The following is a 19,942-nucleotide window of genomic DNA, read 5'->3' as shown; positions in this document are numbered from 1 at the left end:
TTGTTTCAAATTAATTAACATGAACGCCTGTCTGATCGTTATTCAGAATTATCAGAAATTTTAATAATCTTGAGTTAATTTTATTAGAAAAGTTTCAACGTTTGGTTTGTGAAAAGGCAGGAATTCTAGGAAATAGCTCCCAAATTGAATAAATTAACATAAAAGAAATATTTTCCTCCATGCTGGAATAAATAATATTTTCCTGTTTCCAATTTGGAATTTTTTTTATGTAATGTTTCTAAATATTCTAAAAAGTAATGTTTAAAATTCTTATATGATTTATTATAAAATAATACAGAAAAAATGTCTACAGAACTATTATTAAAAGAATAAATAAATTATTACACTACTTTTTAAAAGCTTTTATTTTTCGTCTAATTCGTTTATTGTCCTTATTGTTCAAACTTAGTAAATAATTAGCTTTTTATATTACTTGTTCATAATTTAATATGATTCCTAAAGAAATAACTTGGTTGTTGTGAATTTCAAAATTTACGTAAATAAATTGGCGAAAATCCGATAATTATTTTTTCATAATTTCTATACTTTACCTATTTACTTTGTATATGGTAAGTAACATATAGATTTATGTAAAAATGTTATCTTATCTCTTTGTGATACAAAGTTTTCGTAAAAGTTTTGTGAGCAACGTTAAAACTACATCAAACTTTTTGATTAGTTTTTGGAACTTTTTAATTATAAATTATTATGAAACAACTAATTTTTGGCTTTCCACAACAACAAGTATATCAAACAATTGTATATTGTTCTTTTTTGCTAAGATATGTAAGTACTTTGATTAAGATTGTTAGCCAGCATTTTTTCATCGATCCAATCTCTCAGATATGGTATGTTCACATAAACCCCTGGGGTATTGATTTCCCCACATCCAATACCCCAGGACACGATGCCAACTTGTTGATATTGATTTGCTTTATTACGAATTGGGCATACTAAAGGACTGCCGCCATCACCTTTACAAGTATCTTTTCCTGGTTCACCACCGGCACATAGAAAACTCTCGTGTAATTTATAAGTTTTACCCAAACGTGTTTTTTGTAACGATTCTATACACTCTTTCCGTGGTACATAAGGTAATTCAATTTTTTTCAAAATCACTTGAAACTGGCCTTCTTGACCGAATGCATCTTTACCCCATCCAGTAGCAATACATTTTTTTGACAAATCAATTTGTACATTTTTTGGGGGTAAACATACAACATCAACGTTTTCAGAAATTTCCACAGGCGTTTCTAAAAATAATAGTGCTATATCATTATATAATCGTCCATTAACAAATTCTTCGTGGATTTGGACAGAAGCAACTTTACGATCTTGATGTGAAAATAATTCATTCACAGTTTGAGTATCCCATTCTCCAGCGCGTATCTTTAACGATTTATGATTAGTTTGATTGTTGACACAATGCGCAGCAGTCAATACAACTTTTGGATGAATTAATGATCCTCCACATTGATAAATATTAAATTTATGATTGCCCTCAAGAGTAGTTTCAAACAAAATAGCAACCATCCATGGAAATTCACCGAAAAATGCTTCATTTTTTTTACTAGCTACACGAAAACCAACACCTTCAGGCTGTCTTATCCCACACCCACCAGAAATAAACTGTGGACTTGGTGAAACTCTTGGCGTTGTTGTATGAATAGTTTCGATACAGCATAAAACATCGTTACTAGTACAAGAGCCGGTTCTTATTCTGAAGCAATTAAAAAAAAATTCATTATATCAAAGAGTTTACTCGTAAACAGTGTTTCCTAAAGATCGCACTTAAAATATAAATGTAATCTCGAAATATCTTGAAATGCGGAATGATACACATATAACGAGATGGCTGAACAACTTTAATAAGGTTTTTGTAAAATATTTCACAAAAAAAAGAAAAGCTCTTAGAGTTAAAAGCTATCTAAAAAGTATATTCGTGATGTGTAGGACAACCCCCACTTTCATTTCTAATTGTATGCCGAACTTCAGCAATGCTATAGATTTCCTTAGTTACACCCAAATTTGGCAAGCCGAACTTCGGCAACTCCGTGTAGCAATACCACAGGATTTCGGAATCACTACCAAATTTGAAAATTTCTTTGGCGTGTGTATGTTCGTTTTTCCTACCATAGATCTAGTGCGGCGCAAACTAGGCTTGCGAAAGTTAGGCAAACCAAACTTGCCCGTTACTGACTCTTTGACTTGCCTCGCTACATTTCTAGCCGCGATAGCGGACTTCTTTAATATTGTCCACATTAAAAATTCGATAGCTTTTAACTGATTTTTTTAAAGATTTTTTTACTTACTGTTCAATTTTACAATGATTACGTGGTACACATTTACAATTTTCTATTTGATTAGAAGATTTTTGTTCATTTGAAGTTTTATTCAAATAAATAGTTTCAGATTGTTGTGATTCTTGATTTATATCAAAAACTGAATCAATTAAATCTTCTAATGTTTGTTCTTGATATTCAGACAAAGATACTTGTGATTGCGATTTTTTTACTTCTTGCCTGTCCCGCGAAGAAATTAAAATTTGACAGTTTCCTTCATATGTTAATAACATAACATTAATTGTTAAATATAAGAATATTAACGTTTTCATTTTCTGAAGAAAAAAGGAGCTGGAATCGTGTCAACCAGAATGCTGCGTTTTGTAGCAACCACTTCACCGACCTGTAATTCGAAGAGTTTTTAATTTTTTTTTTTTTAATTATATTTTTAAATGTCAATAAATATCATATGAAAAATGGCAAACAAATATGTTTTTCATTTTTTTATAATCTTATATTGAAAAATGCCTACAATTTAGGCTTCTAGACCAGAAAATCCCCTTAAAGCAACCCAGGTTATCCCAAAAATAGTGTGCCAACTCTTGGTTTGGGAGCCTTTACAGTTTTATTACTTTGCTCACATATCCATTATATCTGCAGCTATCATAGCATAAACATAAATATGAATTAACAACTAACTCAGTTCATTAACCTTGTCTAAACCTTAGTTTGCCAGCCTTGACCATCATGCTGGTAAATCAAGCATAGTTCGCTTGCGAACCCTCGGCCAACCAAGGCTTGATTTATAAGCCTTGATAAAGGCTTGGACAATGGATGTGCAAACTAAGGATTGACAGACCATCGCTTTTCCGAGATTTGGTCGAGGCTAACAATCCAAGTTTGTTGTTAATTCATATTTGTGCTTTTTATGGCTATAGAAACGCATATACTGCCTCAAACGTCGATTGTGTCAAACTTCTTTATTAAAAATAGAACTTAATATGTTTAATATGTTTTACGTTCATGTACTTATTTCTAAGAAGGTAGTAGACCAAGTTCAGCTACAATGTATTTGTGCCATAAAATTTTTAATTAGGTTTTTCAATTATGAAAAATTACTCGGAAAGCCAAATGCTATTCTACTTTTCTAATAAATACGACACGGGATTTTGTCACGTCCGATAATTGTGCAATTAAAACTGTTGAAAAAAAGTGGTTTTTTTATTTTTTCTAAATTGATAATAAATGTTAATGAGAAGGTACATACCATGCATATGATTAACACTTGTTTTAAAAAAATTTCAATTTAAATATAATTATTTTAATTCTTATTTACTATTGATCTCAGTTGATAACACAAACAAATTACATTCATATTCAAATATAAAATTACTACTGTGTTAGTAAATTTTAGATTGTCTAACATAAAGATAACATCGATCAAGTGTGGCGGAAATGTCCGTGGTTGTGTACCAACTAAGCCTAGAACCATGAAGAAATTATATTTTACTCAAAAAATTAATATTTATCACCGTACATGAAAAAAAATGAACTGAAGTCTGATAAAACTTTTCTAAAACCTTTAACATTTTAAATTTTTAAATTATTCTTAAAAAATGTGTGTGACATGATGTAGTTTCCACGCTCCAGGGCAGTTTTTATTTTTATTACATAGATATAATACTCGGTTTCATGTCTATTTTCAGTCTCCATTTCCCATTGCAATGACAACACTTCGAGTCTTAAATTATATAAGAGTAGCGCATCTTCACTTCTCAACCCTTAAAAAAGACCTGAAACATATAATACAGTTATTAGGTATATCAGCAAAAATTCCACTTAATAAATAGAAAATGTTTTCATTATTTACAGCCCTCATAATCAGTGGATGATAATAAAATGGGAGCGAAGAAATATTGAGAAAAAATGTATTAAAAAATCAAATTAGCTTGAAACATAAATTTCACGTTTGGCAGATTAATTAACATTAATCAGTGATATTCTCCTGCACCATTTCTACTTCTGAATCCACCATTGTATTCGTGGTACAGCATCCTATTTTTTTTAAATTATCGTAACAGGATTGTTTATATTACTCAAATTAAGAAAAAAAAACCAATAAATTCCGGTTGCCTCAAGCCGAGTAAAAAAACCTTGGTAGCTACAAAAAAAGAGAAATAATAATATTCATAATCATTTGGTAAACCACACCATAGAGGGTTCGTCAATCAAGATTCATTATCATCGCAAGAAATTGTGAATTTGACCGACAATTTTATTGAAAATTTGTTTTTTTACGTCTGTTCTCATCTTTATAATAAATATTTTTAATTTCCATGTGCATCGTTGTTTGTTAATTCCCGTTTTTCTTCATTATAAACATATATAGCCTATTCTACCCCTCATAACGACGACTTATTCCTACTAGGAATAAGTTCAAGTGTATTCTTTTCTTATCTCTAGCTATATGTTTGAGGGTAAATCGGTCAATATAAGTTTAAGTTATATATAAAGAGGGTGGGGCTAACATTACCTACAATGGTTATCACCCAGTGGCGTAGCTAGGTGGACAAGGGCTCCGGTGCAAAGAGAAAAAAAGGAGCCCCACCGTCTGTATACATAACTTAAACCTTTATTGACCCTCAAACTTACGATAAAAAACTCAAAATGTAAAAACATAATCTCATTTTGTTCCTAAATCATTACTTTGTCTTTTTACTAAAATGATTCGTCCTGTCTTTTTTTTTCTGTTTATGTACTTTCTGTGTGTCCTTCCACAGCGCTCCCACCATTAAAAATAGTATGATTTCGAGTGCGGGAAAGCCTTTTTGTACGAAAGAAAGCTATAAGTCAAGCTTTCCAAAAAACGTTCGATGAGTGAGTAAACACACAAAATAAAAATATACAAAATGTTTTACACCCTTTCACCGTTGTGTAACGTATTCTTCTAGGAACATGCAAAAGCAAGACACATTTTCAAAATTTCCGACTATTGAAGATTTGTAAACTTCTATTAATTTACTAAGAATTAATTTTGACCTAAATAATGGTAAATCATTTCAACTTCTAATATTTAAATAATTTTTCTCTTTTTACAATATTACCTAACAAAAAAATTAAGTAATGATTCTGTAAATCACGTTCCCAGTTACGGATACGGCTTCTTCATAAAATTATGTTGACTTATAATGACTAAATTATTAAATCATTCTAATTTCATTTGTTTATTGTAGGTAATTATAAATTGTTTATAACTATCATTGATATTATATTTTTTCATAGTTGATTATTATGAGCCAAATAAACTTGGTATAATAATTACTTGAATAATATCTTACTCAATTACTCTTGTAAAATGTATTTTTAAACAACATTTAAATATAGAAAGAGAGTTGAAAAAATGCACATACACCAGGAATCAAACCCGGGTCTCTTGGATTCATCCGAAGTGTCCTACCAATTCGACCATATAAGCTGAAAGTAAATGTGAAAATTTTTCGAATGTTTGAACAAATATTTTTTAGGAATAATTCTCAATATTCCATGTTTTAAGGACTTCTGATCAGATTTTTCTGTTTTAGAGGTTAGATATAATTGCCCTAAAAACGATAGGTTTAGAATTTGCGAATTTGCGAATTTGCGAAAAACCTTCATGATTTGGTGGTCTCATTTTTCATGTTATCTATGCGTATCGAACTTATTTTGTGAACACGCTATAAATATATATTATATTAATAGCTACCCGGTCAAGCGTTGATGTGGCTCAGACTAGCACACTATAGCCTTCAGTTTCCCTGCCCTCACTTTCTCTCCTTTTGAATACAATTTCATGGGTTTAATTTTTTTGGTGCGGAACCCTAATTTTTTAATGACCGAATTGTAAATCGGAATCCACTTGAACACACACAAAATTTCATCAAAATCGGTCTAGCTGTTTAGAAGTTCAACCACATACGCAAGCATAGAAGAATTATCATATAAAGATATCAATGGCAAAAAGACAAATAATAGGTAAGTACAATAAATCTTAATTAAAGAGAATAGTTCAGAGTGTCTAATTAAGAGAGTCGAATAAATCTTAATTATAGAGACGCGGTATACAAAGTTTCTTAAGTCTGTAGCTCCGAAAAGGAGCGTTTCGAGCTACATCTTATTTCCTCATACTAAAATTTTTGTTTCGAAGTATCCTATCGTCGTCTAGATTATTGATCATCTATTCTGATAAACCCAGTTTCTAGGTAAATATAAAAGCTCAGATTACAATTTATACTAATCGTTCAGCTTACATCTAGGCATAGACGTACCACGAGTATGACAAAGTACATGCTTTAAGCAATGCATCTAAGTAAGTGGTATTATAGATGTTACATGAAATTGAAAAAGTATGTCTTACAACTCCAAACGTCTTACAACTAACTCAACGCGTATCGAACCTTCAACACATGTTTATAACACCTCTATCTTAACGCATGTATTCTGTCATACTCGTGATAGGCCTATGCCAAGATGTAAACTGAACACTAGGTATATATAAAAAGTGTTCAGATTACAATATCCACAAAATAAAAAATGAGAATTTCAATTTCATAAACATTCTTATATAAATAAGGAAAAAATTATTTTTGTTTCTTACCGCAATAAAAGACCGTAAATGAAAAGTATTTTTTTAAATTTATTTCTCAAATCAACAAATCAGAATTAAGTAAACAAGTCAAAATTAATTAATAAGATTTCATTTTTTATGATAGTTTTTAAATCTATTAAAAGGAGAGAGAGAAGTATAACGAATGATCAAAGCTTAAAAATTAACTAAATACTATTTTTTAAGGGCACTAACGCTTTTGAGAGTGTATTGAAAGCACAATTTTTGCAAATTTGACAGCGGTAGCTTCATTGACATGGCCCTTTTTTGTGGATCAAAAAATAATGCAATGTTTGAAATACAAAAATAATTTGAATAATCTTTTGAAAAATTATTGATAGACGTATTTTAAAAATTAGATAAAACTTGAATATTGAAAAGTAATTTACGTAATTATTCATTTTTTAAGGTAAAACTAAGAAATTTCAAATAATGGCTAAATAAAACGAGTTGTTATCACGAGTTTAACATCAAAAAATATTCTCAAAAATAATATATTTTTTAATATTGACACTTTCACTTTTTTAAATTATTTAAATAAATAACCATAAAAGTGTCTACATTTTAATAACAATAATTTTTAATATTGATTCGTATCGACGGACAGACTCGTAACTACTATGTTGTAACTTTAATTATTAAGTTATTTAGTTTTGGGAAATTTTATTTATGAAATTATTTATTGAATTATTTTAAGTAGACGTGATTAGATTTTTTTTATTCTTGTATTGTTTTAACGAGGTCAAGTTAGTAAAATAATAATTAATTACACGTTTATGTTTTTGAAACGCAGAATAGATGATTACAAAATACGAACTAGATTACTTTACGACATTAGTGTTTACTGACACATCAACTTAAGAAGAACTATGGAAAAATTTAACATTAAAAGCTAATGGATCGGCAGGTAACAACGCCTAAAATCGTCTTATAAACCGATACAAGCATTTGACTATTGTATAAAAAAGATTGGCACTAATTTTCAAGATTATCAGATCGTGTGATCGAAGCCTCATCTGTAGCATTGTTCTTCGTAACCCAAGGTTTGGTAGAAAGAAAGAAATAAGAATTTTTTAGTTTTGCCATCTCTGATATTTTTAGATTTGAAAATATTTTGTTGTCGTTATTTATAAAGAAAAAAAAAACATATTTATCAAATTATTTCACCAATACAGAGACACTTAGATGTGGGATATTTGTCGTTATTGAGTAATCGTGTTTACAAACAGACAACCGTAAATGGACGAACTATGCGATTTTATAAACACCTATACCAAAATTTTGTTTGTAGCATTAATATTTTTAAGCGTTAAAAACTTGGGACTAAACTTGGTACACCTTGATATATTTCATATATACATAGTATAAAAATAGTACACTATAAACGTAAAAGTTGCAAATTTGTCACAAAGGATTTATTTTAAGATTTGTTTAAAAATTTTTAAATTATAAAGTACTTCTCTTTTCGATTGTTTTCGTCCCTAATGTAAGTAAAATTGACACGTGTTTGCTGTCAATTCAAATTCCTGTCAAATGGCAATTCTAAAAATGAAAACAAGAGGCTTATTTTTTCACTTTCTTACAAAACAAAATTTCTTGTTCCAAAATTGTACAGGTCTAATTTTTGGTTTTGCAAGTTTTTATTGGATTATTAAAAGTATTTTAATAATTATACTGATTAAATTTTGTAATAGAGAGATAAAGTCCACAAAATCTTATTTAATATTTCATAAGACTTTAATCGACGAAAGATCCGGAATCATACAGTGTAATATTATTAAGCATAGGAATTCCCTAACATAAATTTTAATGGCAAGGTTTAGATATTAAATAATACACGTATTTTAAATTTTAATGTTACTCTTGACACCTTTAATTTGTGGTAATACAATTTATTTTAATTTGACTAATTAATTTGTAAATTTTTTTGTGCATTTAGTTAATGCATGCATTATCTAATGTCAAGGTAATCGCCGATACGCTACTACCATAGACATAGAGAATAGGCCAAGTAATATTTTCATGAAATTTGCCACTATTTAGAAAGTGAGAAAGAGTATTGAATGTGTGGCCAATATTTGTCTCATGACTGTAGAAAAAAAAGTGGAATTTCAGGTCAAAAATAGCAAATTTTTTTTGTATACTTTTAGAAACTTTCAAAATAGATCGTTTTTTGAGATACGTTAATACGTGACAGAATTCATGTAATCTGACATCGGATTCGTATTCAGCGACCAAAAATAAAAATACCTACTAGATGGCAATTTTAAGCCAAATTAAGCATTTCAAAATATCTTTGGCTATATATGCCCCCCACTGGGGCCTAATGCCTATTTCTGACTAGTTTAAGTTGGCTGCATGTTTCTTCGGATTCTATTAATACGCTACAAAAAGTTTCATTAAAATCGGTGATGTTTCCTTTTCCCCAATTTTCTTATGCATCCCAGATTATTAGTTGTACTATAAAAAAGAGTTGTACTTTTACACAAAACTGCACAGTCTCATTGTTATAGATGTTATAGGTGGAGGTTTGCAATACTGTTTTTCGTCAAGTTTTTGTAGGTATCTATATATTTTAGAATGCAATTAATTTTTTTAATCCTCTAAGAAATGTGTGACTCTGACATTTGAGTTGCTTGAGACAAATTAGAGGCTGTTGAGGATAGATAGGTCAATCGCCTACCTCCAAAATCTTAAAAAATTTATTTAATGATAGTAATAGTAAATTATCTTGTATTATACGGGATGCTAAACGAGTTTGAGTATACTGATTAGCGAATATTTTAGATCACTAATTAAATACGTAAACTGTACAAGATGAATATGGAACACTCATTAAGATTCATTAAATGGTGTCTGTTTTGTGCTGAGATGTAAATTATTTAAAAAATCGTGACATTTTTTTGAGGTGCATTTGTTTTAATCCTTGGAAATTATCATTTATAAATTCTTGAATCTTGAAAATAACGTGATTACGATCGAAACATTGGCGATTTAAAGAAGTCCAATATTCCCAGGAATCCAACAATATTTTCAGGCAATATTCATAGATCAAATTTGAAAGTATAACGAAAAAATAATTTTTACATAATTCTGGTTTATTAGGGTTTAATATAAGATTATATTTTAATTTGGAAACCAATAAGTCAAAATACCTCAATCTTGATATTTTTTTAAAAGCGTTTACCATATTAACACGACATAGCATATGGGTGGCGAGGCTGTACACTTCGATAGAATAACGCACATTACGTTTTTGTATCTAAGCGAATAGAAAAATACGAACAAAATACACAGAAACCGCTATTGCAAACCAGGATGTCCTCTAGACATCCGGTTTAGGACGTAGCCATCTTTGTCACTCATATGTTATACGTAATTGACTCAAATATGTGTAGCAGGGACTCAATTATCTACGTGTTCTTGTAAAGCCTTGAAAATAATGTGATTAGATTTAAAGAAATATCCCTTATTTTAATCGAATATTCCCAGGAATTCAATAATATTCTAGCAATTTTCACGAATCGTTTGTTAATAACGCAAATATAATTTTTGGAATGTTTGTGACTAGAAAGTAGGGTTTTGAAATATTTGTACAACATTTCTTATTTATTAAGATCTATAAATGTACTTTTATGATAATATTTTTGGAGAAAATCAATAGTCATAGGACAGAGATCGATATTTCTTAGAAGATTTAACTTGGATCGAAGGTCCTTTAAAACAAAATTTACTCGCTGGTTCCTGTTTAATCAAATCCGATTAGTTATTCTTCTTTAAGTTTGCGTACTTAAATCACATGAGTTAATCATAAGTTAATTCAAAAATAACAAATCCATTGTATTATTATTTGCTAAAATAAGCATATTAATTATTTTGACATTTAAAAGAAATAAAATTTAAAAATCAAATATTTACTTTTTGATAAAATGAAAATGTATTACCCATCCAAAAAAATACCGAAAATTTTTCATTGCGTTGAAATAGTTCTAATTCATAACATAGTATGCAACAAAAACAAATTAACGAAATGGAATACATTTTAGAACCACCCGATGGGGGTTGGGGATATATGATTGCTATAGGAATGTGTGTAATGCTTGTAAGAAAACCAGAAATTTAAAAAAAATTGATAAATAACAATAATAGAAATTTAAAAAAATAACAATAAATAACAAGATCAATTCAAAAGTAAAATTTTTAAAATTTTTAGGCTTGTCACACAATTTTATCTCAAAATTTTGGTATTATATTTCTTGAAATATTAAATGACAGCCAAGATTCTATTAGTGCTATAGTGGTCATTAACAGTTTATTTGGAATATTTTCATCCGTTGTTGGTAAGTTATTAAACATATTTAATATTAGGATATTTTTCGTCTTTATATAAAACTTATAAAGTGAACAAATTATAAAATACTTTTTTCCTACAAATTTGCTTGTTTTCCTAATATTAAACGTGAAATTCTTAAAATTAAAAACGATAATTAACGAGGCTTTGATATAATCGTTACCTATTTAAAACCTCTTTAAGCCTTCGTCTAATTGGAAAGCTCCAAAATACTTTTCAGTTTAGAATTATAGTTTTGAGATAATTGGTACATTTTTTCTGTTTCGTTCGCTGATTTTAAGACACCCTGTATACATTTGTAATCAAAATAATCAATAAATTTTATGAATTTGTGATTGTATCAAAATAAGATATTGCTTCCATAATAAATTAGTTATGTTAAAATATTTTTTATTTTTGGTATATATTATAATTAAATTTTCAAAACAAACTTAAAAAAGTGCATATTATCTTCGAGAAAAGTAGCAAAATATGGAATACTTTTGTTTTTTTGGCATAAAGAAAATAATTTCAAAATTAAATACAATTTATTATATGACAAATCGACAGAATCAAATCAGATCCTTTTGTCCTATAAAGGCATCTCATTATTAGATAACTTAATGGTATTCCATATTTGGATTAACACACAAATTCAAACTTGAAATTATAGATATTTTATAAATTAAAACACACGAAAATATAAAAGCAACCATAAATACAATAAAACAAGCATATAATCGCCGGAACATAGTTCGAAATTGAAAGAAGAGATTCAATGAGTTCGGCAAGAAACTGACTTCGGCTGATTTTCCATATATTACGAATACTTTTCCATTTTTTAAACCTTTAATTTTATACCTATAACATAAATGTAGTAAATGCGAAAAAATTTACTTCTTATAGTTTTTAACTTCTTTGCATTTCAATTTTACTTCTTCTGACAAATAAAATTAATAAAAACAATTTTAAAAATTAAATCAACTGTACTTTTTATTTATTATTTAGCAATAACAACCACTAATATTTTTTATAAATTATTTATTTATTAATTTATGTAAAACTAGCAGATACCGGCCCGCTTTGCTGGGCAATTTCTCTTTTAGACTATCACGTTATAGCCCTCATTTATCCATCCTTTTGTTCACAAATTTATGGATTTAATTTTTTGGTGGGGAACTCTAACTATTTTGAAAATGAAGTTTTGCCCATGATACTCGCTGACATTGTAACTTTCTATAGGTTCAATCATTAAATTAACCTGATTTTTATACATTTTGGATCAAAAATGCCCCTATCCGCTGAGTTTCATCAAATTTCAAAACAAAATTTTTTTTTTGCGAATTTCTCGTTTTTTTTTAAAGGGGTACCCCTTAAAAAAATTGCAATAAAAAATCGATAAAGTTTTTGTATCTCCAATTTCGATAAAGCCATTTGACGACTGGTCGAATAGTTTTTGAGATACGGACTAAAATCGATCCAAATATTGCGATATCTCAGAAACTCTGCATTGTTACTTATTATAGGTGAAATAATTTTTAAAATCGGTTAATAATAAGTAGTTAATTCAAAAATGACGCATTTTCATACAAATAATGATCCTCTTTTCACCACCAAAATTACAGAGTTTTATATAAACTTTCATCTCCAATTTTATCCTTTTAAAGAATGAATTTTTATGAAGAAAGTAAAATATACTTTTAGTGATATCATTTATCATATAGTGATATCACTTAGAAAAAGTACCCTACACTTTCTGGCATTAAATTTTACAGGACAATAAAAATTATTTATTTATGTTGTACCTTTAGGAGCCCTTTCCAATGGCCAAAATTATTTTGATAATTCACCCAATTTTTTCATTACCTTTTTTATCTCCTAACACGAATTTTTTGCTTGGATGTTCATCCAGCTTTCGTTTTCGTACTGAAAAAAATGGATGGATAAATTAATTTCAGAGGCAAATTTTGGCCTATAACTTTCAAGCCTCTTAACTAATTACAAATGATTGCTGTATGTAACAAATTAACATTTGCAAATTTAATTAGGTTTAATTACGAATAAAGTATTAACCGACTACCCACCTCGAGGCGTTGGAATTATTGGATCATTTATATATTGTTCTGGAAGTTTCCTCAACATTTATGTGGGAAATATTTATCAACTAGGATTTACTTATGGATGTCTACAAGGTAGGTACTGTTATTTATTAAAGTTTTCAACTAAACTAATTTTATTTCCTTCATTGTGAGTGGTAAATAAATTCAGAAGACTGAAAATTCAGAATAGTAAGTAAGCACATATACTGACTCAAACCTCGGTTTTGGCAAACTAAATAAATCTAAAAACTGACTAGTATACGTAATCATTATTAAATAGGTCGTTTCGGATAAAATCTAATTACCATAAAAATGCGGTATACTGATTTCTTTTTACTTTTCTACTTATTTTACTTGCACTTAGGCTTGAGCGAAGATCAGAAACCAGACTTGGGTATTGACCCAAGAACAACTAGGACTTTTTAGTACTGCTGATGCTATCTTGTTGATATTAATTACCTCAGGAAACTGCCGACTAAGAATAAGTAAGCCAAAACTTATTTATTTTGCTATTAGTTGGTTATCTACCCAAGTAGAATAACTAGAAGTAGAATAATCATCTGTACATACGCCTGGGTAGATAACCAACTAATAGCAAAATAAAAAACTTTTGGCTGACTTATTAGTTTTCTGAGGTAACTAATATCAACAAGACAGCAGTGTCCGATCCAGGGGGGGGGGTGAATATTATATAAAGTAATCTCGATAATCGGGACTCAATAAGACCAGGGATGTTCCGAAAACTGGGATTGTATGGAAAAATTCATTATAACTAATAAATAAAATAAAACACAGAAAAAGCACCATTGGAATCTATGTATTTAATACCCTGCATATGGTATGAATGTAAAGCACGGCAAATATAATTTTTTCCGGAGCAGCTAAATAGCTATATTGGGTCCTGCAAGACAATAGAATCAAATTATAAGTTGTTCGTAAACACCAGAAAAGATTCGAGGTGTCAGAATTTTTTTTCGAGGTTTTCCAAATTACATGAATTTTAATATTTTTAGGTATTGGATTTGGCTTAATGAATCCAGTTATATTTGCAAACATTACATATTACTTTACGAAAAAACGGGGAATGATAAATAGTTTATGTTTAGCAATTATATCAGCAATTGCTTTTATGTTTCCAATGATAATACAACAAATGAAATCATATTATGGACAATTTGGTACCATGATGGTTTTAGCAGCTTTGAGTTTACACACAATGGTCGCTATGATATTAATGCAACCTGTAGAATGGCACTTAGTGAAACGTCTACGATATGAAAACGAAGCAATCCAAAAGCCATTTACAGGTACATATTTTTGCATTTCTCTATTAATAATTGTAAAAATATTTTCTAGATGGTCAGCACGCTGTAGTTCAAATATAATGTGGATAATGTGTTCCCTCTTATTTTGTAGTATGCTAAGGCGGGCATAGATAGGACTTTACTCTGCAGACTTAGCTTTTACGTTTAGACGTTGGTCGTAAAAAGATAATTAAAAAAGAAAATGGCGTATATCTATTTAAAACAAAAGTACCATTGTTATTCTGAAGAAAAATTTGTTTATAGTAAAGGATGCTTAATTCTAATTTAACTTTCCGATTTTATTTTTCTAGATAATGAAGATATAACAGTGAATGCTGGATCGTCAATAGTTACACCTTTGCCAACTCCAAGAAATACAAAAATTTTCAATGTGAACAAAGATGAAACTAGAATCCAGAACCAAATTTTCCAAAAAACATTAGACATTAAAATACAACAATACAGAGAATCTCAGCTAAGTTTATGGTACCTAAATTTTAAATCTTAGCTTATTCTAAATTATAAAATGCTCTAAAATAATTTTCAACTCGCATCTACAAATATGATCCGAGCGTAACCAGAAACAAATACGCTCCGTTAATACTTCGAAGTACTGTATAAACTTTTATACGCCTTAGGTTTTTTTACTCTTCCGTGAATTCTTGAGAAAATAATATTTTTCAATTTTTAGATGATTTTTAAGATTTTATTTCGAAATTAGAAAAGAAGAGTGGAAATGGTGTAAGTAGCCTTGAGAAATTGGTTTATTGATCCTAACTTCACACTAACGCGATTCAATACAATATTGAGAGAGTTAGATCGGGATGGAAAATTTTATAACAATATAAAAGTATCTACAAATTTTTTTAGGAAAAAAAAGTTTATTACAGGAATTATATAGTAATTCCATGAAAACATCGTTCATTAATTAGTCTAATCACTTCGTATCTATCAAGATACGACTTATTTATTTTCTTTGTAATTATTGCAATTATATAACAATAAGAAAAAAGCTACCATCTACTATATGAAAACATTTTATAATTTTCAAACTGTTTTGTAGGCGAAAAATTTCTAAAACTTTGGATATAAGCATATTAAAGGAGATAAGAGTAAGCATTGTTATAGTTGGTTTAGCTGCAACAGTCGTTGCTGATGTAACTTTCGTTTGCTGTGTGCCTTTATTCTTATATCATCATAGTTTTGACATTAGTCAAATTGCACTTATATTGTCAGTATCGACCATTGGGGATTTTGTCTCTCGCATCCTTCAACTATTGTTCAACGTGTTTTTCAAAATTAAACATCGATATTGTGTTATGTTTGGCATTTTAATGACTACAATTATACGCTACAGTAAGTAAAATATGAATAAGCCATCAGTCAGAATAGAATAAACGAACCTTTTTCCTTCGAAAAAGTTGTATGCTGCGTGTATCCGTTTTTTTTTTGTTATATGGTTTAAAGCTTCTAGTTTCTAGTTTTAACCCCCGCGCCATTGTGGTGAAGGGTGTTTAAATCATAAAGTAAATCAGAATCGTAAAGTAAAAAAGATCGTAAAGTAAATAAATCGTAAAGTAAAAAAGATCAAGTATCCCAAAATTTAAGATATTTTTATTAATAACTTCTTTTATGCGCCCCCCCTCCCTTCGAGGGTCTAAAAAACTCTCAAAATGAAAAAGATCATTTTTTTGCATATTAAGACTTAATGGGGACCCCCGAAATAATAATTACTGCAAATTAAGACTTTTAATGACGTATAAAAGGGTTTATAGGGTTCTCGAATTTTCAGTCATGATGACTGAGCTCCCGTTAATCCTTCAAACTATCGAAACTATTTCAAATTATGAGTGGCTTATACTGCAAGATTAGAGGACGAATAACACAATGAATTTGAGTATTATAGACTCGTAGGGTGGTTTGAACCTTACACTAATGTAAATCAAGCCGAACAAACATAATATTCTTTAAAAATATCATCATAGATCTTTCAATGCCAAAAAGTTTCAACAATGTTTAATCTAGTTTTTAAATACTTTCATCGAGGGTAAACCACCCTGATTATTCCCGGACTTTTATAGAATTTCATAACTGCCTATTTAAGGATGGCTCAAATGGATGTGATTAGAAAATAAATTACTTTATAAAATGTTACAAATTTCAAATAATAAATTTTTTCATATTTTAGTTTTAGCATTTACAAATAATTTAACAGTCGTTCAAATATTATTGAGTAGTATTGGTTTCTTTCGAAGTTGGATACATGTTGCGTTACCTTTGGCAATTGCTGAACAATGCATTCCATCTCGTTTTCCAGCCGCTTTTGGATTATTGATGATTATAATGTGTGTATTTTACATGGTAATTGGATCAGCCATCGGTAAGTTTAAATAAGATAAAGTGTTTTTTTTTTTATATAAAATCCCTGTAAAAATATTCCAGCAAAAATGTTATTGTAACAAGTGAAATTTACAAAATTTTAAAAACACCCCACTTTTTCGTGTACGGAACCCTAAACTTGCATTTGAAACATAGCTAAGAACACTCTTCGTTAATTTAGGCACTACGATGCCACAGGCAGACAGACATACACACATAGCGGTCAAACTTATAATAACCCTTTTTTTAGTTCGGGGGTTAAAAAAATCTTTGTTTAAAAAAATCTATTCTCAAGAATACTCCGACAAAAATAATTACAAATACATCCAAGCATTCGGCATTCAGGAATCGAATTTCGTTATAAGTTTTAGTTCGAAGAAATTCGTTTAGTTCGAAGAAAACGAATTTCTGCAAACTAAAACTAATGCAGCCTTGAAACTAACCAAAAATATCAACCCGTGCTAGAACCTAACCAACTCTATGTGGTCAAAATTACATATTTTGTTATAAAAAATTCATAAACCACATCGCAGTTCCCCGGAAAATCAAATAAACAGAAAAAATTACGTTTCCCTTAAAAAAAATCAAGGGTTGCCGCTACCCTTCAGTCAGACCTCGGCTATCTTATTTAGGAGGACAATTACAATCACAATTTTCCATAGTGCCTCAATAACTTACCTTAAATTTTTCACCAGTTCTCTGACCAGCGCCGGCCTATGCGGGTAGAGCAAGCGGAGCGGGCGCTCAATTGACCCCAGGCGCCAAAATGTCAAATGCGAAAAAACAATTTCGCATTTTAAGTATTGATTATTGAAATACAGTTAATTTTTTGAAAAAAAAGGCACTGAAAAACGATCTCGCTCTACCTTGATTTGGGGCTAGGACCGGCGCTGTCTCGGACTATTCGCTTCGTGCGTGAATTTCGTTTCCATGACAACGATACACTACTTTAATTATAGAATTGTATGGATGCATATATAATTGTATGGATTGCATTGAAAACTTACATTTAAAATTTAATATTCTTGTTTCACAAATTTAAATAAATAATTATGATAATTTACATTTGAAAAATAATATTTGTACAATTTGATTTCTTATTTTCACAATTTTTAATGCATTAAGTTTAATTAATTAGTGTTTTTCAATCATTTTAATTTGACAGTTTCTATATCATTAACATGTAAAGAATTGCAAATTAGTCATAACAGCCTCCTTTATCTCCAAAATTTTTCACTTAAAGCGCTGGCATCGATTTTATTATCCCTACCATGACTACGCACACAACGAATAGCTATTTTTAGACGTTCTAGCTGTTGCTGCATTTTCTTTTAATATATAGAAGATGCCTATTACCCACTTTCTAACTAAATATCTCTTCTCATAATTTCTTAAATTATGTTAATTTAAATTTCTTAAATTTTGTTCGGATTTTTATAATTTGCCAAAATATTATAAATCTTCTGGTAATTTGTTGAGTTATCTTTTTTATTCTAGTCTTCGCTATAAAATCGTTGAAAAACGATGCATTTATTGTTGGACTATTAGCAAGTATTACTGGTTTTGTATGTTTAGTATGGATTATTGAAATGATATATACAAAGAGAAAATTCAGAAGATCTTCAGATTTAAGATGACATCAAGTTTATTATTTGTTTATTTGTGTTTGGATCATGTTTATGTAATTATTATTTAAATAATAAAAAATATTTTAAATAATTTACAATTAATTGGATCGCATTTATATACACTGGTAAGAGTGATTTTTGAAATATTCCCGGTTTTTTTATAAATGCGAGACTTTCAAAATTATTACGATCATCCACATATTTTTATAATATACAGAATGTTCGATTTACATCTAGGCATATAAATAACACGAGTATGACATAGTACATGCGTTAAGCAATGCATCTAAGTAAGAGGTATTATAGATGTTGTATGAAATTGCAATAGTGACTTGTATCGTAGCTTATTTGTTGTAGTTCATCTATTCAACTAAGAAATTCCTACTCTCCAAGCTTCTTACAACTATCTCAACGCATATCGAAGCTTCAACACATGTATATAATACCTCTCGCTTAGATGCATTGCTTGTCATACTCGTAATATTTATATGCCCAGATGTGAATCAAACATATTCTGTATATATTTTTATACCCTATATACAACATAAATGAAATATTTAGGAGTTCATTTAGTTTTTTTACTCTGTATATAGATTGTTTTACAAACTAAGAATTAAAATGGGTCTAATTTCGGTCCAACATTTTTGTACATTTTAGTCGAAATGCAGTCTACTATACAATTCGTCTTTTAACCTATGTTATAATCAAAAAAAGTCCAAATATTTTTAAATTTTTAGATTTATTTATGATCATTTAAAAGAAATCAAGTGGCAGGCAACTGAGAGTATCGCAACGCTAAAAAATATTAATGATACTAACAAAATGTTGATATACTTAGTCGTTCATAAAATCACTTAATTGTTCCGTTATCGTACGATAAAGGATATCTAATTAAAATTTTTATAACATGATTATGAAGTAAAAAGTGCTTTTGATTTCGTAAAACGATCAACAAAGGGCAATGGGGTCATAAGTGTTCCTTATAAAAAAAATGTTTTTTAGTTTCCTTTTTCTCCACTAGTAAATAAAAAAAAAAACTAATAAAAGATAGAATGCTCATTACTATACTTTCTCCACTAGAAGATTTTTAATCTGTAGATAGCTTCGAATAGTAAATAATTCAAATTTATTTTTAATGAGTACCGGCACTACTCATTGAGCAAGTTGCAAAAAGAATCGAGTTGACTTTTGGATATCCTTGCATGTCAAAGTCAAATTTTTCTTACTGAAGGGAGGTCAAGGACTTCTGAAACCTTCTGTATAGATAACATGTACCTA

General features: G+C 29.3%; 2 protein-coding genes across 2 annotated transcripts; one reads left to right on the top strand and one right to left on the bottom strand.

Moving 5' to 3' along the window:
* Positions 1-479: 479 nt before the first annotated feature.
* Positions 480-3,740, bottom strand: LOC123294274 (phenoloxidase-activating factor 2-like). The gene is made up of 3 exons (XM_044875400.1): positions 3,550-3,740; positions 2,313-2,685; positions 480-1,720 (listed from the first exon to the last, which is right to left on the bottom strand). The coding sequence occupies exons 2-3, from the start codon at positions 2,612-2,614 to the stop codon at positions 778-780; spliced, it is 1,245 nt and encodes a 414-aa protein (XP_044731335.1). The 5' UTR covers positions 2,615-2,685; positions 3,550-3,740; the 3' UTR covers positions 480-777.
* A 7,170-nt stretch (positions 3,741-10,910) lies between these two features.
* On the top strand, positions 10,911-18,673 carry LOC123293595 (monocarboxylate transporter 2-like). The gene is made up of 8 exons (XM_044874467.1): positions 10,911-11,026; positions 11,138-11,264; positions 13,303-13,446; positions 14,367-14,660; positions 14,969-15,143; positions 15,721-16,013; positions 16,846-17,037; positions 18,534-18,673. Exons 1-8 carry the CDS (start codon positions 10,931-10,933, stop codon positions 18,671-18,673), a joined length of 1,461 nt encoding a protein of 486 aa, XP_044730402.1. The 5' UTR covers positions 10,911-10,930.
* Positions 18,674-19,942: the final 1,269 nt, after the last annotated feature.

The sequence above is a fragment of the Chrysoperla carnea genome, chromosome 2, assembly GCF_905475395.1.
Source record: "Chrysoperla carnea chromosome 2, inChrCarn1.1, whole genome shotgun sequence".
NCBI classification, from domain to species: domain Eukaryota; kingdom Metazoa; phylum Arthropoda; class Insecta; order Neuroptera; family Chrysopidae; genus Chrysoperla; species Chrysoperla carnea.
This window is presented reverse-complemented; position numbering and strand designations above follow the sequence as displayed.

Coding starts and splice junctions, on each gene's coding strand:
- LOC123294274 (XM_044875400.1), bottom strand. CDS start 2,614: ATGAAAACGTTAATATTCTTATATTTAACAATTAATGTTATGTTATTA. Junction 1,721..2,312: donor AATCATTGTAAAATTGAACA/GTAAGTAAAAAA, acceptor TAATTGCTTCAG/AATAAGAACCGGCTCTTGTA.
- LOC123293595 (XM_044874467.1), top strand. CDS start 10,931: ATGCAACAAAAACAAATTAACGAAATGGAATACATTTTAGAACCACCC. Junction 11,265..13,302: donor AATATTTTCATCCGTTGTTG/GTAAGTTATTAA, acceptor AAATTTAATTAG/GTTTAATTACGAATAAAGTA. Junction 16,014..16,845: donor GACTACAATTATACGCTACA/GTAAGTAAAATA, acceptor TTCATATTTTAG/TTTTAGCATTTACAAATAAT.